General features: G+C 56.7%; 2 protein-coding genes and 2 pseudogenes across 3 annotated transcripts in view; 1 reads left to right on the forward strand and 3 right to left on the reverse strand.

The window, feature by feature from the left end:
- The first annotated feature begins 1,142 nt into the window (after nucleotides 1-1,142).
- Nucleotides 1,143-2,493, forward strand: LOC147822379 (endonuclease 8-like 1 pseudogene; annotated as a pseudogene).
- A 2,250-nt stretch (nucleotides 2,494-4,743) lies between these two features.
- LOC147822380 (sperm motility kinase 3A-like) lies at nucleotides 4,744-7,340 on the reverse strand (annotated as a pseudogene).
- A 2,119-nt stretch (nucleotides 7,341-9,459) lies between these two features.
- LOC147822381 (histone H1.10-like) lies at nucleotides 9,460-11,746 on the reverse strand. The gene has a single exon (XM_087196925.1). The coding sequence runs from the start codon at nucleotides 10,464-10,466 to the stop codon at nucleotides 9,864-9,866; it is 603 nt and encodes a 200-aa protein (XP_087053051.1). The 5' UTR covers nucleotides 10,467-11,746; the 3' UTR covers nucleotides 9,460-9,863.
- A 13,642-nt stretch (nucleotides 11,747-25,388) lies between these two features.
- The window catches only part of Rab7a (RAB7A, member RAS oncogene family), a 59,122-nt gene continuing 57,407 nt past the window's right edge, over nucleotides 25,389-27,103 (reverse strand). For both annotated transcript variants that reach the window (XM_087196923.1, XM_087196924.1), the window contains exon 6: nucleotides 25,389-26,759. In XM_087196923.1, the coding sequence (XP_087053049.1) occupies nucleotides 26,664-26,759 (96 nt within the window). In that variant the 3' untranslated portion in view covers nucleotides 25,389-26,663. The remainder of the gene's footprint in view (nucleotides 26,760-27,103) is intronic.

A 27,103-nucleotide genomic window follows, 5' to 3' on the forward strand; every position in this document is an offset into this window, starting at 1 on the left:
GCAGTTGGAGTTGATGAGGTTCTCATGTGGTCATTGGCATCCAGGGAGAGAAAACAGGGCAAGAGTACTTCCTGGAAAGGAGCTTTTGAATTCTATGTGGCATACCCACACAAGGGAGCTTCCCCACTACTAATTTGTATTAAATGACCCCAAAAAGTCAGGGGAAGGCATTCATACCCCCTCCCCAGATAATCTCTGGGTCAGGATATTTCAGTGTACATGGAAACTGGGTCTCCTCCTTCTGGGGAAGTTCCACAGCCTCACATCCAAGGCACTGATCTTTGCTCAGCCTTGCTTGTCTATGGAACAGTTCTCTGATAGGAGGTCCCCCTGCAAGATTCCCTGCTTGTGACAGTATTGGATGGCAACTCTGATGTCTTGACATATCCCCCTCTCTCCAGGCTAGGTCCTCTGGCATCCTTTGGTTCCCACTCCAGAGGATGTGTTGCCACAGGTCTCCCCTCGTCACATACTCTAGGCTGGCAGGGCTACGATTGAAGGACTCACTGTGAACTCCAGGGCTAGGCGGGGAAGACATGCTGGGAGCTGCAGGCCTGTGGATGGGAATGTGTTGCTGGGACCCTCCTGCCATTCTGTCCTCTCCAGGCTAAGTCCTCTGGCATCCTGTGTTTTACAGTCCAGTGAATGTGTTGCCACAAGTTTTCCCCCATTGCGTACTCTCAGACATATCCGGGATGATGACATTGAATCCGCCTCTCCATCATCATCCTCGTCCACATGCACAGGCTTCACCTGGGTCCTGAATTCCAGCCCCTGGAGTTCCTGCTTCTGCACCAGCAGGAAGGTGGCCATCTCCTCGTTGTGTTGCTTTCTCCTTATCTGGTTCATGACATTTAGTGGGTTGAATCAGATCCCGGCTCTAAGGATTGAAAATTGCCGTCTTTTGGTTTGTAGGGAGAAGCTGAGGAGGACTGTGTGGTGGTCCACCCCTGAGCTGCCAGTGCTGAAGCACCTGCTGCATTGTTGGCCGCATCCCGCGACTGGAGTTGAGGAGGTTCCTCATGAGGTCTTTGGTATCCAGGTAGACACAGTAGGGGCAAGAGAACTTCCGGGAAGGATCTTATAAATTCAATTTGGCATCCCCATAAAAGGGGAGCTTCCTAGTTACCAATTCCCATAAAATGACCCCAAACATCCAGGTGAGGGCCTTCACATGTCTTGCTCAAGATCATCTCTGGAGCCTAATATTTCTGCATCCTTGGAAACACAGTCTCCTCCTCCCCAGGGAATATGCACAACCTCACCCCTAAGTCACTGATCTAGCCTCTGCTGATGTTTTCTCCTGGGGGATTCATTCCTGGGTAGGAGATGCCAGTGTCAGTGGCAGGCTCACTGGCACCCTTGCTGCTAAGGAGCATTGAAAAAGGCATGACCTGTGCAGGATGATGAAATTTCCTCTGCATCCCCATCATGATCCTAGTGCACATCCACAGGCTTCACCTGGGTCCTGAAGCCTAGCCCCCAGCGTGCCTGGCTCTGTACACGTGGGAAGGTGGGGCTTGGTAGCCCTCTTCCTCCTGGTGGGTGTCTGCTGAGTGGGCTGAGCATCTCTCACTCCTGTGCCTGCTAGAGAGGCCCAGAGTCGGGCAGGGGAGGCCTGGGCGTGGCAGGCCTGAGAACCAGGGCAACAGTGTGGTGTCTGCTGAGCTGGAGACAGGACTGTGGAGAGACACCCCATCCTCCCAAGGGGGAGCTGGGCTGGCTCAGGTGTCATCTCGCCAGAGATACATGTACCAACAACATGGCATTGGTGCCCGGGGGGGAAGATGATGACAACCAGTCATCCAGAGCTTTGGCCACTGGGACCCCGCGAGCAAGTAGCAGCCAGACCTCGGGCCCTGTGTCCGCCTGGAGAATGAATAGTTCAGAGAACACGTGCTGTGAAACCCGGCAGACGAGGCCTTCAACCGGTCCATCTGGCCCTCCCGGACCAGTGGTTCTTCAATGGCCTTGGCAACTACCTTGGAGCAGAGATCCTGTTGCAGCTGAGGATCCCTCCCTTTGAGAAGGCGTGCACAGTCCTGGAGGCCCTGCAGGGACACCAGCCAAGCCCGGAGCTCACTCTGAGCCAGAAGATCAGGGTTAAGCTGCAGAACCTGGACGTGCTGGAACTGTGCCACTCAGTGCCCAAGGAAGTGGTCCAGCTGGGGAGCAAAGGCTATGGGCGGAGCACAGAGAGGAAGTCTTCTCTGCCTTCAGAGCCTGGCTGCAGTGCTATAGCATGCCGGGCATGAGCTCCCTGCTGGACCGGAATGGCCACACCATCTGATTCCAGGGGGATCCTGGGCCCCTGGCCCACAATGGGGCCAGGTCCTGAAAAAAGAAATCCCAGGAAACCAGCCAGCACCTGTGGACGGAATGGAGCACCTTCCACCTCCAATCAAGGCCCCTCCTAAGATGCCAAGGGCCCAGAGACACCTTCCTGAGATGACTGCAGCCCGGCAGCCTGAGAGGTCAGGGGCGTGGCCTTGACAGGGATATTGGTACCTGGCCTCTTCCTGACTCTCTGCTTCCCAGGTGCTAGGAGGTGAGGGGCTTCCTCCTCCAACACTCCTGCCACGAAGTGCTGTGCTGCCCCAAGCGCACAGTGACCCTGGACAGAAACCTCTGCTGATGAATGTCAGGTGTCCTGCCACAGCCTGGAAAGCTATGAACACAGCCCTCTTGGTGCCAATGCTGCCTCTCCTGGTTTGATGCCCTAGCCTGTCTTCCTCGCTAGATGACAGCACGACTGAGAGCTTGGGGGATCCAGACTGGAATCCCAGCTCTACCCTGCTCTGGCTGTGGAAATCTCGGACTTCACTTTATCCCTCCATAATTCACGCTCCTCGTGCATAAAATCCCTGAGATCCTGACAGCAGGAAGAGGAAGAGCAGCACTGGGCACTGAGCACTCTCCGAGGATCACAAGTGTCACTGTGCTGAAGCTCTGCTGACTGTGCTGGTCACACGGCAGAGCTGTTTCTGGGTATTGGCACTGGATCGATCCTCAGCCAGCTGCTCTGGGGCAGAAGCTGCCTCAACTTGATCCCTTGCCTGTCTCCATGTTCTTCAATCCTGTGGCTCCCTCTTGCTGTCACACGCAGAAGCCCTCAGCATTGGCCCTGCACCACTGGTGTCTGTAGTGCCTGAACCATTGTCCTGGCTCTGAGTGTCCCCAACATCTGTGCCATGAACAAATCTCTACAGTGCTGATGGTGCATGGGGAAAAGACAGGCCGAGTTTGAGAGAAGTCCTGGAAGCAGACTGCCTTGGGCTGGGGCCAACCGTGTCCTCAGTGACAGAGGAGGAGGTGGGGAGGCCACAGAGATGTTAGCTATGGGGCTCGGGGCCTAGGACCAGGTCCGTTGGGCTGTGCTGATGTCTGGCCCAGGATGCTCCGTGGGTGGAACTGGGATGATGTGGAGACGCTGTCACACACCTGTCTGGTGACTGGGCAGGGGCATCTCCTACCATGAACTCAGTGGACAGAGGATCAGTGTGGCCTCTGCATATTCCTGGGCTGCTCATGGCATGGCCGAGTCTAGGCTTCTGCATGGGGACTGGGGGAACAGCACAGTGTCCCCATCCACAGAACAGGCAGTACTGCCTCTCTTCACCTGGGCTCAATGTCCTTCCAGTGCCAACTCGGCGGCTTCTTGATGGAAGCCCTCACATGCGGACATGCCAGGAGGTGAGCAGAGAGAAGCTCCAGGCCATGGAGGTCTGTGGGATAAAGTCACAGCTGTGCTCAACGAAGCCCACGCTCACCCGGCCCCCACATCTACCTGCACCCAGTTGGGAGGCTGTGGTCTGGGGGCTCCAAGGTGCCCGGCACTCCCTGGTCCTAGGGGAGCCTCCCTGGGGCACAGGGACACAAGTCAGGGAATCCCCCTCCTGCTGCTGCTCTGTCTTCCTCCCACTGAATCTCAGCTCCTGATGCCCACACAGCCTTCTGTGCTGCACACTCCCCTCCCTCCCACAGGATGCATGGGTGTCCTTGACCTCTCCTTTCCCTCCAGCTCCCTAGACAGGGCTGCAGGGTGACTCACCATGGCTTCCTCCTTCGTGGCTGATCCCCCATGAGCAGGATCGCCACGTCTACGGAGTCACTTCTCAAGGATCTGTACTAAAAATGCAAGGAGATGTGTGAAATGGACACATACCAGACATGTGGAAACATCAGATGCTATTGTTGGCTGTGGTCACCCCCACCCTCCTCTGCATTAGACCCCACAGCAAGTCCTCCTGTCCATCTGAGACTCTTCCCTATGACCATGACCCCTCCATCCCTCTGCCTTCCTCTCCTCCCTGACAATTGAAAAGACATCATCAGGACACAGCCCACTCACAGGAAGCTCTTGAACCTCCCTCCCTCCTTGAGGGTTGTCTGGGTCTCTGCTGGGTACTACTTACATTGGGGCCACCTTGTGTCGATGGTGCCCTGAGGGTGGCAGGCAGCAGCAGCACAGGGCTCTCAGGCAGCCTCTGATGGTCCTCTTCAGAGCCTTCCAGCATCGCCTCCCTCTGCTGCTAGGGGTGGAAGTGGGGCTGGAGCTAGAGGAGGAAGCCCCAGGGCCAGGCTGGCAGAACACCCTGGGCGCGGACAGGGATAGGCTGGCAGGACATGCCAGGAGTTGGGGTCCTGGGGATGGGAATGGGTGGCTGGGAGTCTCCGCCACCCTGCCTTCCTGGGGGCTTCACCCCAGGAAATAAGAGCCCCGTGCAGGTGACAGATCCGCTGGCACTCCTCCGGGGGATGTGAGATGAGGGTGCAGGAGCTGTTGAGGGTGATGCTATTTCCTCTTTAGCTGTATCCTCATCCTCAGGGTGCATACACATTGTTCACACAGATCCTTAAGTGCGGCCCCTGGAGTGCCTGGCTCTGCAACAGCAGGAATGTGGCCATCTCTTTGTTGCATGCCTTTCTCCTCACTGAGTCAATGACCTTCAGCGGGTTAAATCCCATCCTGTCCATCAGGTGGAGGAGTTGCATTTTGACAGGGACAAGGAGCTCAGGAGGACTGGGGGGTGGGACACCTTGGAGCCACTGGTGCTGTAGCACCTCCTGCACTGTTGGCCACATCCTGGGGATGGAGTCCAGGAGGTTCCTCATGAGATCTTGTGGATCCCGGGAGATGGACTGGGGGCAAGAGTACCTCCCAGATAGCATAGCTCAGATTATCTGCTTTATCCCCATTAAAGGGGAGCTCCCCGTGAGCACTTCGTATAAAAATGATGCCAAGGGCCCAAACATCCAGGGGAGAGCCTTCATACCTCCCATGCAAGAGCCACTCTGGGGCACAGTACTTCAGAGTGCCAGGAACCCCGGCCACCTCCTGCCCGGGGAGGAACCGGAGCCCCGCCCCAAAGTCACAGATTTTGGCATGATCTTGGTAGTCGATTAAAACATTTGGTGGTATAGCCCTGAGCCGCCCGTGTTGTGGCACCTACTGTAGGGTTGCCCACATCCTGGGTCTGGAGATAATGAGGTTCTTCGTGAGATTTTTGGCATCCAGGGAGCGAGAATAGGGGCAAGATAACCTCCTGGATAGGATGTTTTTTATTTTTATGTGGTATCCCCATCAAAGGGGAGCTGCCCCGTGAGAAGTTCATAGAGGATGATGCCGAGAGCCTTCATACCTCCCATGCAAGAGCCGCTCTGGGGCACAGTATTTCAGAGTGCCAGGAACCCCAGCCACCTCCTTCCCAGGGAGGAACGGGAACCCCACCCCAAAGTCACAGATTTTGGCATGACCTTGGGAGTTGATCAAAACATTGTGGGGTTTGAGGTCCCCGTGTACAATTCCCTGGGCATGACAATAATCCACGGCTCCCATGATATCCCGAAATATCCCTCGGGCCTCCTCCTCCGGCAGCCTGTGGTTTTCAGTCCTGAGGATCCGTTGCTGCAGGTTTCCCCCCCTGTCACATACTCTAGGACCAGGTATACTTTGTCCTCAGTTTCAATGACCTCCAGTAGCTGTACGATGTTAGGGTACTGAAGGTCCTTCAGGATCCCCACCTCCGATGTAATGCAGGCTGCTGGCATCGTTGCCTTCTCTAACTCCTTCACAGCGACCAGCATCCCTGTGCCACAGGAAGATCCTACCAAAGCTGCCTTGGGCAAAGGGGCCCAGCACCTCATAGTTTTCCTGGAGGTGGTGACTGCTGGAGCTGGTCGTGAGGCCCAGCCAAGATGTTCCCTCACGACACGCACCACCCACACTACACATCTCGATGGAAACAGAAGCTCCACTCTCCACACCACCAACCCGATCACCAAATCACCGCCAACACTCGCCGTCCAACTCCTACGTCACCCACAAGCGATCCACCTGAGCCTCGGCCTTATATAGCTAACAACTGTGACCTCACACTGGCTCCTGTGAGGTAGCGTTACCAATGGGCCCAGGCAGATCTGGCCACACCCCCCAGGGCCACCTCACTCTTGCCCACAAAGACCCTTTGTTTGTCATAAAAAAGGTTACACAGTCCTTGCTTGTGTGGGTTATGGAGATCGACACGTAAGTTTTGAAAAATGAAAATCTGTAGGATGCTCCAAAATCCTTTTCCTTTCTGCTGAGAATCTGTAATAGCTTTTGTTTTTAGAGATCTCATGATGTCTATGCTCAACATATCCAATTCCTTTTTCTTTAAATTCTTACTGGTCTCAGAGTGATGCTACAATTTCATTGCCATTAGAATAATGTAGTGTTCTGTTTATGAAACCTGTCGAGGCACATTAATGCCTATGAAGCTGACAGGAAGATACCTATCATAATCACTTCCCCCCAAAGACAAGAGCAAGAGACTGGGATGCAGGGTCAAAAGCTGATTCCAGCCAGCTTCTGCACAGAGCAGCATGCCACAGGGTGCATGAGGCTCAGGTCAAACCAAGGTTTCCTTTGACTCCCAGTGTGAATGGTGTCACCCACAGGTGCTTTGGGGGAAAGTGGTCACCTCAGGACAGCTGGGAAGCAAAGAGAAAGAAAGCGGGGGCTGGGGTCCCATTGTCTTCCCCAAGGACGTGCCCGCATTGACCTGCTTCCCCTAGCTAGGCTCCACCTCCTAAAGGCTCTCCCACCTCCCATCAGCTGGGATTTTACCAAGCTTTGGCCACCTGGGGCCCTTTGGGATCCAAATTTGGGTTGGCAGGCTGGGGAGATTTGGCTAGGGAGGGACATGAAGCAGGTTGGGGGCACAAACCCCAGGGATCACAGGCAGTCTTGGGGAGCTAACAGGCAGAAAGGGGCAGTGTCTCTTCTCAGCCCCCTCTGAACCTCCAAACACCCCAGGGGCTGGTCAGAAAGCGATTTCCAGCTCTCAGGGCACCATACCCCCCCACCCCCCCCACCCCCCCCCGAGCACCAAGGAGCAGAGCCCCACCCCCACCCCCGCACCAAGGAAGTGAGCCACTTGGGCTCCAGCAGCACCCCCACCACAGCTGTGCCATTACTTGGATCCACACTGCAGAGTTGCAGGGGTCATAAAGAACATTGTTTTGAGCTCCAGATGACAGAGCAGAAGTGAACATCAGAGAGGGCCTCTCTGAGGCTCCTTGATGAAAGTTAAGGCCCACTGGAAAAGTGAGTCCGAAAGAATATCCCTGCAATATGGGCACACCAGACCACCTTAGTTGGGGGAGCAGTGGTGTGGACCAGAGCAGTGTGACTGCAAGCAGATCCCAGCCAGGGCTCCGCCCCGCCCCCATAGGCTGGGGCACACTGGCCCAAGCCAAGCGCACCTGGAAAAGACCTGCACAGGTGCACAAGCAACAGCCAGAGGCTCACCCTAATACCACTGATATGTGCATGAGACCCTAGCCAGAAGCTTGCTCACACAACAGGAACTGGGGTACAAAGCCCCCAGCCAAAGGCCCTCCCAGACAACAGGTACATAGGGGCCTTAGCCAGAGGCACACCTAGATACCACCCTAAGTGTACACAGGCCCCAGCCAGAAGCCCACCCAGATAACAGGTCAGCTCAGAGATCCAGAAGGCCGCCACTGAACCCAGGAATTAGTGTGCTGGTGGGCAGCCAGGAAAAGGCAGCTCAGTGGCTTGCTGAGAATTGAAAACCACTGGGTGAGCAAAAAGTTGCCTCAACAAGGGCACAGCAGGCTGCATCTGTTGAAATGAGAAGACTCGTAAATAAGTCTCAAAACCAGACTTCCAGATCACCTAAGGCAACCCCAAAGGGCAACAAGATGGAATAATCTGATACTCAACCACCTGGACTCCCTGAACTGGCAACAAAAGAGAATCTGGAAGAAAAAAAAACAGAGAGAGAGAGAGAGAGATTTCCAGGCCAGACCCCTGCAACTGTGATTCAGACAACTTGGGGTGCCCAGCAGTGCACACTGAAGGGGTTCTGGTTTGGGGCTGCATGGCGTGTTGCTAGGCCATAGCAGTTACCTCTAGAATCCTGGCTGGCCCTCTGGCCCATGGGCTGCTGGTAGCCTATTGTCTGTTCCCACAGGCATCGAGGGCCACGGATGGCACAGTAGCCTGGCAGCAGAACACTGGGCACATTGCCCCTCAGTGGCAACTGTGAGTCACTGAGCCTGTCACAGGGCTGGCTGGGGACTTGGTCTCAGTCTCTAGCCTGGGCCTATCTTTGTGCAGGGACCCCTGCCCACCAGGGCTCTCCTGGCTCCTCAGCACCTCTGACCTTCTGCCAACACAGCACTGATGGCCGAGGGGTGTGTCTGTGTTCCCTAGAGGCTTGGGCAGGGGGACCCTGGGGACAGGGCAGGCCATGCAGACAGGACACTGAGCCCCAACAAGCTGTGAAGAGTCTTTAAGACAGAGCGGAGTGGCCGCTGGGCCAGGACTGAAGGGCCTTCCCCTGGCTCCATACTTGTGCATCCCTCACTGAACCCTCACCCGAGCTCTCCCCAAGCTGGAGTGTCGAATCCACAGCTACTGTTCTAGAACCTTCTCTGGCTCTCATTGGCCCCAGAGCCTGCCTAGTTTTACAGTTGCCCCTTCCTAGGATACATCAGAATAGACCGCTGAGTGTTCCGGTCTCAACAGCAGTTCTGCCTGCGGGACACCTAAGGCCCCTCATTCTCTCCGGAAGCTTTCAGTCCTCAGTCCCATCTGCTGCACAGGGTGGGACCTTGACAGTGGCAATATCAAGTCTCACCAGAGTTAGAGGCCACTCTGGTAGTGAGACTCTTAAGGGCTGCCCCGCTGGATGGTGTCCTAGTAGATTTTGGCCCGTCGACCTTAGAAGCCCCCAACCCACACTGTGGCTTTGGGACCTGTGCAGGGGTAGCTGTTCTTCCTGGGGACTGAACCGACCAAGCCTGCTTCCCCTCGCGGACATTGCGCAGCGCCCTCATCCTAGGTCCTCTTGGCAGCCCTCACCCTACAGGTACCACCTCTTCCAGAAAGGTCCTGGCCCCCGGCCCCGAATCCTCCCTCAACGACTTCGAAGAAAACGACGGCGGGGCGAAGATTTAAACAATTTATTGCGCCCTGCAGACCCAAGGGATGGAGGGAGGCGCCGCACAGCACCGCGCACAGCCCGATTGTTTCTCGCTGGTCGCTCACTCAGAAGCCGGGAGCAGGGCCAGGCGGCAGCCACATCCCCACCAACCAAACGCCCCGCCCAGGAGGCAGGCGCGGCCTCGGCCATTGGCGCCCAGGGTACGGTAACCATGGCGACGGCCGTTGCCAAGGGCGAGAGCCAATGGAGGCATGGCCAGAGCTGTTTCAAAAATCTAAAGCAAACAACAAAAACGCTGTCGTTGGGGGAGGGGAGAAGGCGGGCGCGCGGGGGGGCGGGGGGTTCGGGCCAGGCCGGCGTGCGATTCGAACACGCATGGGTGGAGGGGCCGAGAGGCTGAGGGGGCGGTCACTTGCGCCCCTTGGGCACTTTGGGCACGCTGGGCTTGGCCGCTTTCTTCACCTTCTTGCCCGCGGCAGCCGCTGCCTTCGTAGCCTTGCCCCCTTTGTCTTTGGCGGCGCCCGCCTTGCGCGCGCACTTGCCGGGCTTCCTGTCCGCGCGCCGCGCCCCGCTCCCACCCGGGGCAGGGGCCGGCTTCCCGGCCTTGTGAGCAGCGGGCGGCAGCGCAGGGGTGGTCGTAGAGGTCCCGCGCCGCTCCCCGCCACCCTCTAGCTTCTTGCGATTGAGCTTGAACGAGCCGTTGGCGCCCGTACCCTTCACCTGCAGCAGCGTGTCGTTCTGCACCAGCGCCTTGATCGAGTACTTCAGGTACGTGCGCCCATTCTGCTGGTCGAACCAGGCAACCTTGCGGGCCTCCGCGTAGATCCGGGCCAGCGATGAGCCACCGCGCTCGCCCAGCCTGCGGATCGTCTCCACAACCAGCTGGCTGTACTTGCCCGGCTGGTTCTTCTTGCTGCTCTTCTGCTTCTTGGCCGCGGCCGGCGCTGCCGCTTTCCGGGCCGGCCCGTCAGCCGAGGTGAGTGGTAGGGCCTTCTCGAGTTCTACCGACATGGTAGCGAGAGGATTGGTGGCGGGCGGCGCGTGGAAGCCGGGGGGCCGCGCCGGGAAGAGGAAGGCCAGGGGCCGCGGCGGCGGCTCCGGGCGGGAGCGGCCGCGGCCGGGGCTAGGGCCGGGCGGCAGGGCTGGGCGGGGTCGGGCGGCGCGGCAAGCGGGAAACAGGACGCGATCCCGGCCGAGTGAGGGGTCCGGGCCGAGCGCGCACAGCCGAAGTCACCACTGCCGTTAGAGCTTGCTGGGAATGCGAGCCGCGCTCTGGCGACGCGGGCGCTCCGCTCCGCTTTTTATTCGTCCACGGCGGACCGCGTTGAGAACAACAACAGCCTGGTCCGGGGGCCGGCGCCAACTTGTGCTTCCTGGAGTCCCTTCCCGGGCCCCAGGCTCCACGGGCTGCACCTCCTCGGTGCCGCTGCGCCCTTCGCCGCGCGCCCTGGATGGAACCGAGCCCGCGGCACGGCGGAGGGCCGGCCTACGCCCAGGACAGGCCCGACCGAGGGCTGCGGAGACTTGCGCCCAGGGTTACGGGGGCGCCGGTGGAGAGGGCGCCCCGTTTGGGAGCCGATAACGCGAGCCTCCAGGGAGCTTCCGAATCCCGAAACGGCGCGGACGGCAGCCAAGAGCGCGCCCCAGGCACCCGACCCCTGGCCAAGACTGCGGGGCCCCCGGCCTACCCACCGGACGGGCTTTAATTTGCCCGAACTAACACAGGGCGCGCCCTCGCGTGGTCGGCTGGGTGACGAGCAGGGTGCGGGGTCTTCGCGGGGTTCGCCCTCGGTGGAGGGGACCACGACTGCACTACGGCGCCCTGTGGGTGCGGCACGGAGACCTTGTGTGGGACTGTATGATTCCAAATTCAATTACTCCCCTAGTCTCTATTGTATTTAAAAATTAATGGTTAAAATGTGCTTGTTAGTTCTGGGACAATAGATAAAATCTGTAGCAAAACAAAGTTCCTAAGTAAATTACTCAACCCCTTGTTTGTCTGGAGAACGAATGTTCCCGGGCCCACTGTCGGTAGAACAATCCATCAGTGTGTCTGCCGACCATCAGTACGTGAGGGTCGTGACCATATGGTCGTGACCATTAGTGTGTGTGTCTGCTGACCGTCAGTACATGACAGTCGACCACTAACCTTTGTTCTTTTTTTTCGTAAATCTACATGTTAACCTCCCCCTCAACCCCCTATAAAACAGCCTCGGACTCTGAGCCAGTGCCTCTCTAAGCTGTTTTGCTTTGGGAGGGCCGTCTGGCCAGACTAATAAAGGTCTGTTTCACTTTCCAACTTGTCCGGTGTGTTCCTTCCCGGGTGTTCGTCGCTGCAGTCAGCTCCTCGGAGCGGTTGGTAAGGCCCTCGGTCTTACACTTGGACGCCACACGGGAGATGGGGACGACCACAGGCGTCTTTCTTAGGACATGGCCTCGCCACTTCCTCATGCTCCAAGAGCCCCATTTTGTGATGGGTCAGTGGTAGCCACCATCCGTCCCTCCAAAGCCACCGGGGGCCCGCGGTGGGCAAGTGTGGAGTTGCGGGGGTTGAGGGGCTCTTAGTTGCCGAGCGCGCCCTCCGCCTCTCGTCCACGCGGGAAGAAGAGCGGTGAAGGGAGCTGGCCATCAGGCCTCCTGGGATCATGCAAGTCCGGGGCCCTTGAGGTCTGTTGGTTCCAGCACTGGGTCAGGGGCGTTGCCCTCCACTTCGGGAAGCTGAGAGGAGATCCTTCTGGACAAATGAACTTAGGGTGCAGTACTACAGGGAGGCCTTGGCAGGGGTGCCAGTCGCACCATCTCCTGTATGATTGAGGGGCAGGGCAGGCTCCCAGTGTCCCTTTAGCCTTGTTGGGGAGCCTCAGGGCTTGACTTCCAGTAAACCATTCTTGATAGGGAATCCTGGTCCTGGGGCGAGGGAAGCGCTTCTACAGGCAGGGAAAGCAAGTGAGGCCGCCAAAGAGGGTGGGTAGGCACACTGGGGGCCCTCTGATGAGCCCTGGCACCCCTCCTCAGTTGCCCCCTCAGAGATGGGTGAGGCTGCCTGGGAGGCAGCCAGCAGCAGGATCTGTTTGGTTATAGAGGAGTCTGCACCCAGGGCTCTTGTCTAGGAAGCAGGACCATGGGGCGGGCCCTGTGCGGAGAGGCAGGGGAACTTGGGGGCCTCAGGCCCCAAGCCAGGGGGACCAGAGACCATCTGGATTTCCCAACAGCCAGGGAATGGACCCTGGAGCTGGCACTTGGGAGCAGAAAGGGTCTTGAGAGGCTTCACAGCTGGCAAAGAGTCCTGAAAACACAGGGTTTTTCTGGGCCAGTCGTCACGGGGGCTGCAGGGCAGGAGAGGCCAGGGCTGGGCCCACGGAGCTGTGGTTCCAGGGCACAGTTGCCATGCAGTGCTGGGCGAAGTGGAGCCACCTTCCCCCAGGGAGGTGACCGTGGTGGACACATCTGAGTGTCCCAGGGTGTCGAGAGATGTGCTTGGAACACTGTCATACAGACTGAAATGTGTCCAGCCACCACAGGGAGAGGGGGTGGCTGGAAATGTGAGTGCAGAGGCTTTGCAGTCCTCTGTCCAGGATACACTCCCCGGCCACCGCTGGGTCAAAAAGGGCCACATTTTTCCACACTCTAGCAGGGGGCACCCTGCTGGAGACTGAGGAACAAAGGTCAGAGAGGAAAGAGAAGCCTGGTGTGGCTTGTGGCTTGGAAGTGAGGAATTTCAAGCCAGATGGGCTGGCCCTTCACCGTCATGCTCGCGTGGCCGTGCTGCCATGTGACCCCAGCTGGACCCTGTTCCACCTAGAGGTTTACAAAACCTAGAAGATCCCAAGAAGGAAAACCAGGACTCCTGTTAGCAGAAGAGCATCCTGGGAAAGTTACACAGGCCTGTCTCCCATTAGTACCCTCAGTCCAAGGCATGGATGTTTTTCTTAACGAATGTCCTTAATGTTGCTTTTCAGAAGTAATGCCCCACAAACTACCCTGAGGAGCATTCGTGGGTGACACAGGGACAGCCTGACTTCATTACAATACCGGCATCTCTGCCATTGTTCCTGGCTCGCTCAGAAGTGTGGAGTCTGTTCGGATGATGCCTGTGCACCAGGTCCCTTGTTCTACAAGTGAGGACACCTTTGGATCGGTGTGACCCAGGGTCTAATGACAACTTCAGACAGATGTCCTGAGATTCCCTGAAGCTGTCTGAAGATTGGGCCGAGGGACCCAGCCTCCAGCCCCCCTCAGTGAGGAGAAAGAGAGGACACAGTGGGGCAGGAGACACATGCAGGCAGCATGGCCCCAGCTTTGGTGGCCACGCTAGCTTTGTGGCTCAGGGCCCAGGGGCACTGCCTTTGGGATTTGGGAGCTGAGTAGTCTCATCCCTCTGGTATCATTCTGCACATGGCGACATTGAGGCCTGAGGGAGGCAGGGGGGGACCATAACTTGGGCTGGGGTCCTGCCAGCCTTCAGGGACATTGAACACCACACTGCTGATAGCCTCATCCCGTGCCATCCCAAGGGACCCAGAAGAAAAAAGCATACAGAAGTGCCCCAGGCATAGCCCAGACCAGCACCAGAGGTGCCCCTGTGCCAGGCCAGCCAGTTGGGGACAATGGGGGCGCTGTGGCTGGGGCCTTTTCTGCTGAGCCTGGGACTTTGACACTATCCATGGGCCAATGACTGAGAGAGGGTGACTCCTGGTACCAGCTGCTTCCTCCCATGGGCATTGGGATGCTGCGAACTGTCACCACATGTTTTGACCAAAGACGTGGATCCATGCCCCTACTTTCTGTCCTCTGATCTCTCCTCCAGCCCAGTGATTCTTGCCTGCCCACTCCAAGCCACTCCCCTTATCCCTCCCTGCCACCTGCTGCCCACTCTCCCCATGCCACCCCCGCATCCCTGCCCCCACCCCATAGCCTCTGCACCCATGTCCATGGCGGGGGTGCAGTTGGCTCCTCCAGTGCCTAAGGTGCTTCTGAGACTCAGGTGGACCCAGCTTGTCTTTCTTCAGCCACCTGAACCCATTTGTCTGTGACTCACCTGCTGTCACTTGCACTCTGCACAGGCCCTGCCCTTGACCTCAGTGGCCCTGCCTGCACCCTGTGTGGTGTGCAGGTGGCCAGGACACACACCACTCTCAGGAACAAGGCTGGGTCTTCCCTGCTCTCTGTTGTGCCCCCAACACTGGGCTGTGTGGATGAGTGACAAGTGTGTGGTCACACCTCTGACCCGCACCCAGCCTGGCCTCCGGCAGCAGGCTTATTTTACCAGCATTTCTTTAAGGTCATGACTGAGGTACAACAGTAACTCTCCAAGGGCCTGGGATTTAGCTCAGTGTTTCCAGCGCCTGCCTTGAAAGTGCAAGGTCCTGAGTTCAATCCCCGGTACCAAAAAAAAACTCTCCACCTTGAAGCTATAGGAACTACAAGGGGCATCAGGACATGATCTAATTGCTGGTCCTGTTTCCCCCCATCCCAATAGAACATCAAAACTCCCTTTTTGTGCAAATACATACATGTATTATTTTCCTATTGATTTTTTTTGGGGGGGGGTACTGGGGATCAAACTCAGGACCTTGCGCTTGCAAGGCAGGCAGTGGGACCACTGAGCTAAATCCCCAGCCCTTATATGTATTATTTTAACCTTCATCACTATCCCTAGCTAGCCTATACACATTTTGCTAATTCTACTTGGAAGGACTGGGGCTTGTTGTTGTTGTTGTTGTTGTTGTTATTTATTTATTTAATTTTTTGGGTTTGTTTTGGTACAGGGGATCGAACTCGGGTCCTTGTGCTTGCGCAGCAGGCGGCGAAACTACTGAGCTAAATCCCCGGCCCATTGCTTTGTTTTTTGAGACAGTCTCACTAGGTAGTTCAGGCTGGTCTCGAACTCACTACGTATTCCAGGCTGGGCGCAAAATCTAGTGATCATCCTGCCCCAGCCTCCCAGGTGCTGACGGATGTTTTTTCTCCCAGTTGCTGCAGTCCTCTCTTGGATTCACCTGCTGTTGTCCTGCAGTGTTATCAATAAACTCTTCCCTCTCTGTCCCTTGACGATTGGTGAGCTCTTTCTACCCACAGCACCAGCCCCTGCCCATCTGCCTCCCCCATCGCACTCACAAACCCCCTTGCGCCCGACTCAACCTCTACCCCGTTTTTTTTTTTGGTATCGGGGATCGAACTCAGGACCTTGCACTTGCAAGTCAGGCACCAGAACCACGGAGCTAAATCCCCAGCCCCTACCCCGCTTTTTTTAACCCTTTTGCTGCCAGCCAGCCATCACCACTGGGATGGGGATCTGAGGGACCCTCCAGTGTCACACTGGGCTTCTGTACTGAAGACATGGCCTCAAGGGAGATGAGGAGCCACCAGAAAGAGACCCAGCCTGGCAGAGAAGGACCCACACGGCGGGTAACAGGGGAGGAAGCCACCTACATCCGCAAGTCCAGGGCCCATGTGCCCCATGGGCTGTTACATCTATGAAGGGGTACGTTGGGGGGCATTGCCCACCGGGCATCTTAAGGCCTGGGCAGGAACCCGAGGGCCATGGGGGACTGAAAGGAGGAGGGGACAGGTCAGGTGCCTTACTGCCACCCCCAGTTCATTCAGGGGGAAGGTACAGGCCTGCCTGTGGGGCAATATCAGTCTTTCTCAGGCTTGAAACAAAAGTGGAGCAGCCTGGCCTGGGTGGGACGAGGGTGGCTGGACTGGGATTCAGATTGGAGTGGACAGGAAGTAGATTCAGTGTAAAGGGGAGCCGGGAAATTCACTGCCTTTAAGATGCAAATGAAATGCATTGCAAACCCTGCAGGGGCCGCTGTTCGAGCTCAGGCCCTGGGCCTCCCTGCATCTGGGCAGCACTTTTGGGGTCTTAGGTGCCCAGAGAGCCCAGGAACACCCTGCCCTTGCCTCAGTGCCCCTGCCTGTGCCCTGTGTGGTCTGCAGGCGACCAGGACACAAAGTGGCCCCTGCCTTGCTTTGCCCTGGAAGTCACCCCTTGGTGGTCGGTGACAGGGTGCCGTTGGGGGCCCTGACATCTTCCCTGGTGCCTGTGTCCCACCTAGAGTCTGTGCCAACTTCTATCACTGCCATCACAATCACCAGCCTTCTGTGGGCTCTTGCAACTGACAGAGTCGCAACAGCTGAAGGATCAACAAACTCCTGGGCCCTTAACCTGTTACTCATTTGATTGTTTTGAGACAGGGTCTCACTTTGTAGTTCAGGCTTCCTAGAACTCACCAGGCAGCCCAGGCTGGCTTAACTTGTTAGCCATTAAATGTACAGTTTGTGTTTTCTGCTGAGGTAATCAGACTTAAGAGCAGTTTCTGGGTTAAAACCTGTGGCTCTGCTCAAGCCCAATAGGTAACTAAAAGGAGAACAAAGCTTGACCTTCATTTTGTAAAATTCTGGGTCAAATTCTTCTCAGTTCCACATGTTAGACATGTTAGACAGGTAGGAACTATGTATCCAAAAGTTGGCGAAACCCGACCTCCCGGCACACACCTGTAATCCCAACACTCTGGGAGACTAAGGCAGGAGGATCACAAACTCAAGCCCAGCCAGGATAGCTCAGTGACTGTGAGATCTGTCCCTTGGGATGTAGCTCAGTGGGAAGGCCCTGGGTTCAATCTCAAGCACAGACAGAAAAAAACAGTCGGCCAAACAAAGCTTATTGGACCTAAATTTACCTAGCCTATCTCAAGAGGCAGGTCACCAAGACAAGAGGAACTAACGTAATCCTCAGGATTCAGAGGGACATTGGATCACCAGCCAGTTCCAGGCCCTTTCCCCTTAGAGGGACTGGACTGTCCTGAACTCGAGTCACCTGGGTCCCGGGACAAGCAGAGCCTCACACGACCTACACAGGCACACAGGCACAAGCATTTCCTGGGGACAAAATCCCCACCTCCAGCCCCTTGATGCCTCCAGAACCAGGAACCAGCACTGAGACAGGGACTAAGCGCCCCTGCCGCCTGGGCACCCCTCAACCTGGGCCCTCCTCTTTCAGGGTAGCCTGCCAGGCTCCACTGAGCCGCTCAGGCCGGCCTGCCCCACTTTCTCTTGCTCTCCCTTGCTAAGGAGCAGCTACATCCTTGTCCTCTCATTTCCCATTCACAGCTCTTCCTGCCAAGCCAAGCTTCCGTTCTGATTTCCATTGTCTCTAATAAAACAAGGACCCGGGACAAGGAGTATTATACACAGATGAGCTAGGTAGAAATATTACAGCCAGTCTGACAGGGCTAGGTCCTCCAGAGGGTCAGGACAGAGGTGAAACACCACAGCTGCACAGGAGACACGTGGGCTGCAAACCAGGCCTCGGATAACAACAGTGGGCCTAGTGAAGCCGAGACAGACATCGGCCACCCCGGTGGGTGACCAGAGACCTCTGGACCCAGCACTTCCTAGGAGAATCTCTTTCTTTCCATCCACGCTTGTTCCGTGACTTGTTTCCCAGTGGGACACCGTTACCTAAGTGGCTGTACTTGGAACCTTATTGGTCAGGGCTGTGGCCCACGTTGTACCCACGTGGTTTCACCCTATAAAACTCCTCTGTAAAGTGGGGTCCCGGGGCTACCCACCCAGGTCCCCCCTGCCCCTCAGGAGCTTTCCTTAGCTATGCCTTCCTACTCTCAACCTCCATTGTTCCTAGGACTCATTCTTTGATTTCTAGAAAACAAGAACTCGGCGTATCATACAGTTAACAGGCTGGGAGATAGAATATTTCATATTTCATCTCTGGTATTTCTTGTAACAGAGGGACTGACCTGGGACTTCAGACACCCTTGAGACCTGGCTTTCTAACTTCATCTCCCACTGGAAGCCCCTGCCAAGGTTCTGTCCCAGGCCCGGCCACCCATCCTTAGCCCCTGGGGTTTGCCTGTGAACCTGGAAGTCCCCTGGCCTGCTGGACCTCCCAGCTCTGGAACTGTACACCACAAAGTTTTGCTCAGGAGTGAGGGGTGGGGGGACTCTCCCTCGAGAACCCCAATGCCAGGAGAGCCATCTTTTGGTGGACCCTGTGGAGCGGAGCCTGGCCTGGCTGCCTCTGGACCACAGCCTGCTCACCATCTCCTTACTTTGGGGCCCAGGGCCTCCTAGGACCCCCACTGCACCCCTCACCCTCATGAGGCCCTGCCTGGCCCCTGAGGGGCCCTCAGTTTGCCCCCCAGCCTTGCCCCTGCCCACAGGAAGGGGTCCAAGGGTCTTGGCAGGTGAGGTCAGGCCTGTTTCCGGCTACTGACTGTTGAGTCTGACATCTCTGCTCCAGCCCTTAGGGAGCTGAGATGAGATGGAGGTGGAGAGGCCACCTTGGAAGAGGCTCCAGCCGCCAGGGTGACACCTAATGCTGGACAGTGGGGCCAACACCCTGTGTCCACTGGGGCCCAACCACAGTCAAGGGAGTTGCCTGCCTCACCTGCAGACCAAAGAGGAAAGGGAGGAAGCAGCTGAGGCAGGGCAGCCCCTAAAGCAGAGCTGGCAGCGGGCGGTGAGGTGCATCTCCATTTTCTAGGCAAGGAAACTGAGACTTGAGAGAAACTGGGCAACATCTCCAATGACACCAGCCAGGAACAGGGACACACAACCATTTTAGGGTGCACCCGGCTGCCTGTGGTGCACCCCCCCTTTGCCATCCCTAAGCTAGTCATCATGACTCCTTTTCACCTAAACTTTCTCCAGCTGAATTTTCTTTCCTGCTAAGATGTCCCCCACCCCAGATCTCGGCCATCTTGAGAAACAGTGGTGGAGACTCTGCTCTGCAGACTTGACTTTTTATTTGTGAAAGAGAAGGAAGACAAAGCAACCCCCACTAAGCAATACTAAAGCTGGCAGAAAATGACCCTCAGAAACATCCCCTCCCTTCCTTCCCTTGTGACCAGGCTGCTCTTTTTGCAAGAGGTGGCCCTGGGGTAGTGATTCAGAGGCATCTTGGGGTGCAATGCCAGGATCCTTGAGGCCTGTTATGTCCACCCCATGCCTTTGAACCCTTTTCCATGAAGAGGTTCAAAGAAGAGGCAGGGCTGTGCCGGGCCTGTGGATTTTTGCTCCAAGTCTGATGCCCAGCTCAGCACTTTTCCCCACAAACCCCTTTCCTGCATCTGTCCAGGTTGCAGGAGGCCAGGGACAGCGCTGGGCAGGTGCAGGGCTTGGAGAAGCCACGGGGTGTGGTTGACACCACCCGCCTCGGAGCTTCTGCTGCTTTAGCATGAGAAGCCTTCGCAGCATGTTGTCCCTCGACAGCGCCCCAGGATCCGCAGCCGGTGGCCAGGACCCCAAGCAGGGCCGAGCACCTCTTAAGCGCCACCAGGCCCCTCTGCGCATGGGCCCCGCACAGTTGCGGTGGCCTCTTGGTGGCCCTGCTGCTGCCACACTTGGCAAACGTTTCTTTGTTACCTCTCTGCCCGACCCGCTCACCCAACTTTCCACCCTGAGCCCCCAGGCCGGCTGCACTGCTGCTCGGCTTCGCGGGCCTGTCCCTGCTTCCCGGCCTCCTGCCGCGTCGTCCCCACAGCGCTCGGGGTTTGCGCCTTCGCCCCTCCGCCGCCCCTCGCCGAGCAGTGGTCGTTTGCCCCAGTGTCACGAGGTCTGGGAACCCGAGCCCCACAGGTCAGAGCCACAGGCGCCCAGGGTGAAGAGTGGGACACAAAAATTAAAGCCAGGTGACACGGGCCTGACGAGGGTCGGATCAGGAAGCGCGGGCAGCGTGGCCGGGCGCCGGCGCCCAGGAAGCGACTCTGTGGCCCGGGGTGAACAACGACCCGGGTGTCTCACAGCTCGGGGTGGGGGCTGGGGCGGGCCTGGAGCACGAGGTTGCTCCCAAGACCCCGGGGAAGGCCGCGGTGGCTCCCGGCGGCCTGGACCAGGGCCCTGCGGTTAAGAGCTGCCCCGCTGCTGTGGCCTCGCCACCCACTACCGCACAGGGACGCTGCCTGACCAAGCTGCTCGGGTGCTGGGTGCGGCCCTTAGGGCGGTGGGTGCGGCCCTTAGGGCCCTTAGGCACCAGCGCAGCCCCACCCAACCGCCCCTGCCCTGAGGGCCCCGCCCCGCCCCTCGTCTCCATGGAGACTGCAAGCTCTTTTTCCAGTGGCTGCTCACGCGGCTGTCCGCGCACTTTCCGCCCATCGGGGTTTGCTAGAATTTCCCCCTGTGCAGGTTTTTTGGAGGTCCAGAGTCCCAAGGGACGATCCACGGCAGTTAAATATTTTTTTGGCCAGGAATGGTGCCGCACACCCACCCATAATCCCAGCACTCCGTGCCAGAAGTAGGAGGATCTCCAGGAGTTCAAGGCCAGCCTGGGCTTCGTGAAGATACCCTGTCTCAAAGAAACAAAAAATAAAATAGGGCGTGGCAACACATGTCTGTGACCCCAATATTCTGGGAGGCTGAGGCAGGAGGATGGCAAATTCAAATTCAGCCTAGGGATTTTAGAAAAATTAAGAAGGCTAGGGATGTGGTTCAGTGCAAGGGCCCTGCCTTCCATCCCCTCTGCCACACATTTTTTTTTTAAATGCCCTTTTTGCCAACTCCCTGGACACCCCACCTCCATATGTGGCTGAGACAGCTGTTCCCAGGGCTGTGTGGCGCGGCTCTGTGCCCTCTTGCGGGCGGGCCCTCTCTTCCTCCGCGGTCTTCACGTCCGCTGGAGAACCTGCTCGGCACCGACGAGCAGCGGCTGCCACACCAGCACATACACCGGGTCGTTTTCCGGGCCTCTCCCCACTCTGTGCCGTCTCTACCCTCTATGGCCAGCAGGGTGCGCTCTGGCTTCCCGTAACTTTTCGCCCCAGGCCTGGCGCTCCCCCTAGCTCCACTGAGGAGAATAGCAAGGCTGTGGACAGAGGCCAGGCCACCATCACAGCCCTGGCAGGGACCCAGGTCCCCACGTGGCCTGGACAGCTGCAGCGACGTCGCGGGCCCCTCCTTGGCCAGTTTATGCCTTCACTAGTGCTCAGCTCAGGAGCCCCATTTTTCCACGAGCCTTTGCCTCCTGCTTCCCAAAAGGATAAAAGAGTCATAACTTCCTCCAGTAACCATATTCATAGACTTGCAGGAGGGGTCCATCGAGAAGAATCCTTCCATGAGCTGCAGACCTTTATTTTTTATTTATTTTTTAGTACCGGGGATCGAACTCGGGTCCTTGTGCTTGCGCAGCAGGCAGCGAAACCACTGAGCTAAATCCCTGGCCCAAACAGTGGTGGAAGACATTTATTACCTAATTTTCTTTTGGGGGGGGGGCGGTACGAGGGATTGAACTCGGGACCTTGCGCTTGTGAGGCAGGCGGTAGAACCACTGAGCTAAATCTCCAGCCCTGCAGACTTTTATTAAGACAGAAGGAGCCAGGGATTTAGCTCAGTGGTTCCAGCGTCTGCCTCAAAAGCACAAGGTCCTGAGTTCGATTCCCAGTACCCCCCCCCCCCGAAAAGGAAGCTAGGAGAGCGGTGCCAACCTGTCACCCCAGCACTTGGGAGGCTGAGGCAGGAGGATCTCAAATTCAAGGCCAGCTTGTGCTATACACAGTGAGACCCTGTCTCAAAATTTAAATCTCATTATTACATGTACCTCCCGTGGGAGGTACATCCCACGTGGGAGGCCCTGGGTTTCATCCCCAGCACCGAAAACCAAATCAAGCCAAGACCTCTTCCCAGACCAGTGCCCTTGGAAGCTCTGAAAGTGGTGCCCAGTTGGGGAGTTTCCTGGAGCTCAGGGGTCTGGGTGCTGTGGTCTGAACACGAAGTGTCCCCCAAAGGGGGTGCGATGCCCCGTGCAGCAGGGCTGGAAGGTGGCTGAATCACAGGGACTCTGGCCTCGTCCATGACAGCCAGCAGTGGGCACACAGCTGAGTGGGCCTACCCCTGGGGACCACATCTGGCCCTGCCCCTTGCTCTCGGCTGATGGCCCTGAGGTGAGCAGTGCTCCTCCATCCCGATGTCCCTGCCTCAGGGCCAGCTCCTGGGCACCAGCTCCCTGGGCCTCCCACAGGATGGCAGGCAGCTTTCCCATCACCCCTTCAGGAGGCAGAAGCTGGCAGGAGATGCAGGCAGGTGTTCTCAGAGTACTGTGGCCAGAGAAATTCCCAGCCCTGTCCTCATCCCCCACAACCATCACACTCTGCAGCAGATGGCAGAGCAGTCAGAGCACAGCCCTGGACCCCAGTGCACACCCGACCCGGGCTCAAACCCATGGCCGCTGGCACTGCAGGGAGGACGTCTGGGGTGAGGGGACAGTTGTGGGGCACAGAGGCCGGGGAAGGCAGAGCCTGCCTACAGCAGGAAACAGAGCTAGGCCCTGGGCAGTGCGGAGACAGCTGGGTTTTGGTGAGGCTAAGCCTAAATTCAGGTTCAAATCATCTTTGACCTTCTTACAGGATTTAACCCCAGCATGCTCTACCACTGAGCTACATCTCCAGCTTTTTTCTTTTTTTTTTTTTGAGACAGGGTCTCCCTCTAATTCTGGTTGGCCTTGAACTCATTATGTAGCTCAGGTTGGCCTTGAACTCATGGAGATCCTCCTCCCTCAGCCTCCCCCGAGTGCTGGGATTATAGGTGTGTGCCACCATGCCCAGCCAGCTTTATTCCTTTTTGGGGGGGTGGGTACCAGGGATCGAACTCGGGACGTTGCACTTGCAAGGAAGGTGCCGGAACCACTGAGCTAAATCCCCAGCCCTATTCTTTTTGATGCTCTTGTAAATGAAATTTTTTTGGATTGCTTATGGTTTGTGTAGAAGTGCAACTGACTTGTGGGTGGATTTTATAACTGCAACTTTGTTGAATTAGTTTAACTCTAACAGGTTGGGTTTTTTCCCCCTCTTTTTTACAGTCCTAGGAATGGAACCCAGGGCCTTATGGGTGCTAGCAAGTGCTCTATCACTCAGCTACACCCCTGCCCCGCATCCCAGCCCTCAGTGTTTTCTATGAAACACTGTCATCCATGATAGATACGTTCACCTCTTCCTTTCCAGTCTGGATGCCTTTGCCTTTCCCTTCTAGAAGGCCCAGTAGTATGTTGAATGGAGGCAGCAAAGCAAGCATCCTTGCCTTTTTCCTGATCTTACGGTGGAGAGTTTTCACTGTAATTAAAATGTTATCTCTGAAGTAGGCATGGTGTGTATGTACCCTGTAATCCCAGCACCAGGGGGGCTGAGGCAGGAGGATTGCCGCCAAGTTGAAGGCCAGCCTGGGTTATACATGAGTTCAAGACCAGCCTGGACTACATGAGCTTTGGTCAAAAAAAAACAAACAAAAAAACCAACAAACTTTGAAGATTTCATATGTTGAGGACATTTCCTTTGATCATAAAAGGCTGTTGGATTTTGTGAAATGCCTTTCTTGCATTAATGGAGAATGTGTTTATCCCCTGTGAATGTGATGGGTCCTACCGTGGGGAGCTGCCTGGCTTCTCAGAAATGAACACCCTTGGCTGTGCTGTAAGGGACCTAACAGGGTTTGGTGCTCTCCCCAGTAATCCTGGTCCCTGCCACTCACTGGGGCTCCAGCCAAACCATGTGTCCCCAGGGCTGGTGGCGGCTTGGTGCAGGGCAGTCAGTGATGGGGGCCCTTCAAATGCTGCTTGCCCCCCAAGGAGGCAGCATGTCTGCCATGGCCCAGGAAGAATTCCTTCCTCTGAGGGGGGCGGGAGGGGGTGTGCCAGGCTGACCCTCCGTTACCCCCTCCCCAGCATTATCCAACGGGTGTGAAGCTCAGGAGCAAAGGGAATCACAGGGAAGTGGTAGCAGTGGTGCTGGCACTAGCCTGCCCCTTGAGCAGGCTTCCCCGACTGTGCTCAGGACCCAATGGGCTACTCTGGTGTCAAATTTGTAGCAATCCTCCTGCCTCAGCCTCCTGAGTGCTGGCTTCAAGCTGGCTAACCCAGGAGCCAGGTGGGGAAGGTTCGGCTCCTCCGTGAGCCATCAGTAGGAGACATTCAGGAAGGCAATGGCAGGGTGGGGGTTCTCCTCTGGGTTTCTCAGAAGCCAGCTGTCTGGCTTGGACTTGGTACACTACCTCAGTTTGCGAATGCATACAAGGCAGTGAGTCATACAAGATACAGAGAGGGCTGTCTTCAGCCTCTGTAAGGGCCTTACAAGCCTAAGATACTCGGGGCAGTTTATTTGGACCAGTCAGACTCTGGCTACATCTTAGAATGACCTGGATATTTTTCTTTCTTCCTGGCAGTAGGGATTGAACCCAGTGCCTTTGGACAGAGCTACCTCCTGAGCCCATTATTTTTAAATTTGGGGACAGGGTCTCATTATTTGTACTGGCTGGGCCTCAAACTCCTGGGGTCAAGCAATACTCCTGCCTCAGCCTGAGTAGCTGGGACTACAAATGGTACCACAGCAACAGGCAGGAGAGTTATTTTTCAAAGACAGAGATAGGAGCCTCAGAAGAGGATACAGCAAAGGGAGTAAAGGGGGACATGAAGAGCTAGGTTAGTGGGTGCTTCTGCAAAACCTAGAGGGACCTGCCAGGTGACCCACCAGCACTTTCCTGAAATCACTCGGTGGCATCTGATCAGGTCCACCTGGTGGCTTACACACATAGGGGTCAGGAGCTTTGCTCTACTTTCCTGCCACATGACACCCGAGTGTTAGCTACAGGTGACAACGACACCCATAGGGTAGACTTGGGCTGCGGCCACCAGCACTTTCTGCTGCTCCTCAAAAGGGATGAGGCTGGGCCGGGGATTTAGCTCAGTGGTTCCACTGCTCGCCTCACAAGCGCAAGGACCTGAGTTCGATCCCTGGTACCCCAAAAAAAATAAAAGGGGGATGAGGCTGTCTCCACTCAGGTTCTCACACCTAGTCCCGTGATTAGAAACCGCCCCCACACCTCAGGCAGCACAGAGCGCCACACAAGCCCAGTGACATGGGCCCTCCGTGTGCCGGTGCAGTGAGGGTCAGCAGGAAGGAAGAACACAACACGGTAGAGGCGGCTTGCTTTGTTCTTGTTAAATTTTATTGGCATTGCGTTCATCTCTTTACAGAAGAACTCAGCCTGCACCTAGCACGTAGACCTCTGGAAAGGTGAGGGGTGTGCTCTGGGCAGGGCTCCGGGCAGGCTGCCCGGGGCGGGGGCAGAGCTGTGGGTGAACCCGAGGCAGGGGCGTGGGGGGCAGTGCAGGCCAAGGAGGGACAGGCCAAGGTCTGCAGGGAGTGCCTTCTAGGACAGGGGGAGGACACCGGGACAGATGGCCGGTCCTTGCCTGGTCCTTGGCTTGGAGAGGGGAGGCTGATCTAACAGGAGTTCTTGTGTGAAGCGGGAAAAGAAAGAACTGAAAAGGGAGAGTGACCTTCAATTTCTGAAAGGACAGCCAGGGATCCATTGCACGTACTGCTGGATTATGCAAATCAACCTTGGGGAAAACTGAGACCCAGAGGGAGCCAGGCTGCTCCCCCAGAGGTGCCAGCTTTCCGGCTTGAGTCTCTGAGAAGAGGCACGCATCGCTCAAGTCTGCTGTACACAATACTGCTGATAGCTGGATGTTGCATCCAGGTCGCCAACCCTGCCATCCGGAAGGGGTCCGACCCTCCACCTTCCACGCCTGCATCACAGGACTTCAACACGTCATCCAAGGGTTTCTTACACTAATTTATACATTTTAATTGGTTGCATATATTAACATGTACTATAAGATTCTTTTCTAAGAAGCATTACATAATAAATGGATACTGTAAAAAGATCTGATTAGTTAAAAGTAACAAGCATTAACAGATACATACAAAACTCAGCCTGATCGACTGGGTGCATTGGGATGAGCAGGGGCACCAGCCTTCCCAAGGGGCCTTCGGGGACATGGGGTCAGGGCGGGTAAAAAGACCACAAGACCGTTAAAAAAAATCAGGCAACTAATTAGACACAGATCAACTGTAAACAGTTCTCTCTCCAGTGGACAACAAGCCTACGCTTCCCATGCTGACTGCGCACCAGAACGGTTTCTACAGTAGCCGGCCTGCCTGCTGCCAGGCTCGTGGAGGGCGGCGGACCTGTGGGCCATCAAGGCATGGGCTGGCGCACGTGCGTGCGTGTCTGTGCGTGCGTATGTGTGTGTTCGTGTGCGTGTGTGTGTGTGTGTGTGTGTGTGTGGAGGGTGGGGCGGGGTTCCTTTTGGCAGCTGGCTGTGAGAGATCGATGTCTGTTGAGAAGAGGGGCTGTGTTGAAGGCCTAAGTGTGTTCTTGGTTCTGAAGGACTCTGTGCTCAGCGCCCACTGCCCCTCAGCAGCTGCAGCTCTCGGCCGAGGGCTTGGCCCGGTCATTCTTGTCCAGTTTGATGGGTTCGGGGAATTCATTGTACAGCTCCACCTCTGTCTCCTGCAGTGGGAGGGGGGAGTAGGGGAGCGGTTATTAGGGCCTGAAGGACGGTGATGGAAGGCCACCCTCGGAGGGCAGCAAGAGGTGCCCGCTGCATGGGAGATGCTGGCAGCACTCCCTGGATGGCGCGGGGCTGCCAGGACTTCAGCAGACTTCACAGTGGTCTGCACTCCCTGGGTGACAAGGCCGGGGCACCGGCTGCCCCGCCACGCTCCAACCTCGCACTTGTCTTTCCGGGCCACCAGTTTTCTTTTTCTCCAAAGGCTAAGGAGAGGTCTGCCTCTCAAACGCCCCCATGTGCGGAGCTGTGCTCTGTGCCTGGCTTTGGAGGGAGAGCAGCAGGG

The sequence above is a fragment of the Heterocephalus glaber genome, unplaced genomic scaffold (assembly GCF_053883595.1).
Source record: "Heterocephalus glaber isolate CG9 unplaced genomic scaffold, H.glaber_assembly_v1.0 deba00001644, whole genome shotgun sequence".
Classification (NCBI taxonomy): Eukaryota; Metazoa; Chordata; class Mammalia; order Rodentia; family Bathyergidae; genus Heterocephalus; species Heterocephalus glaber.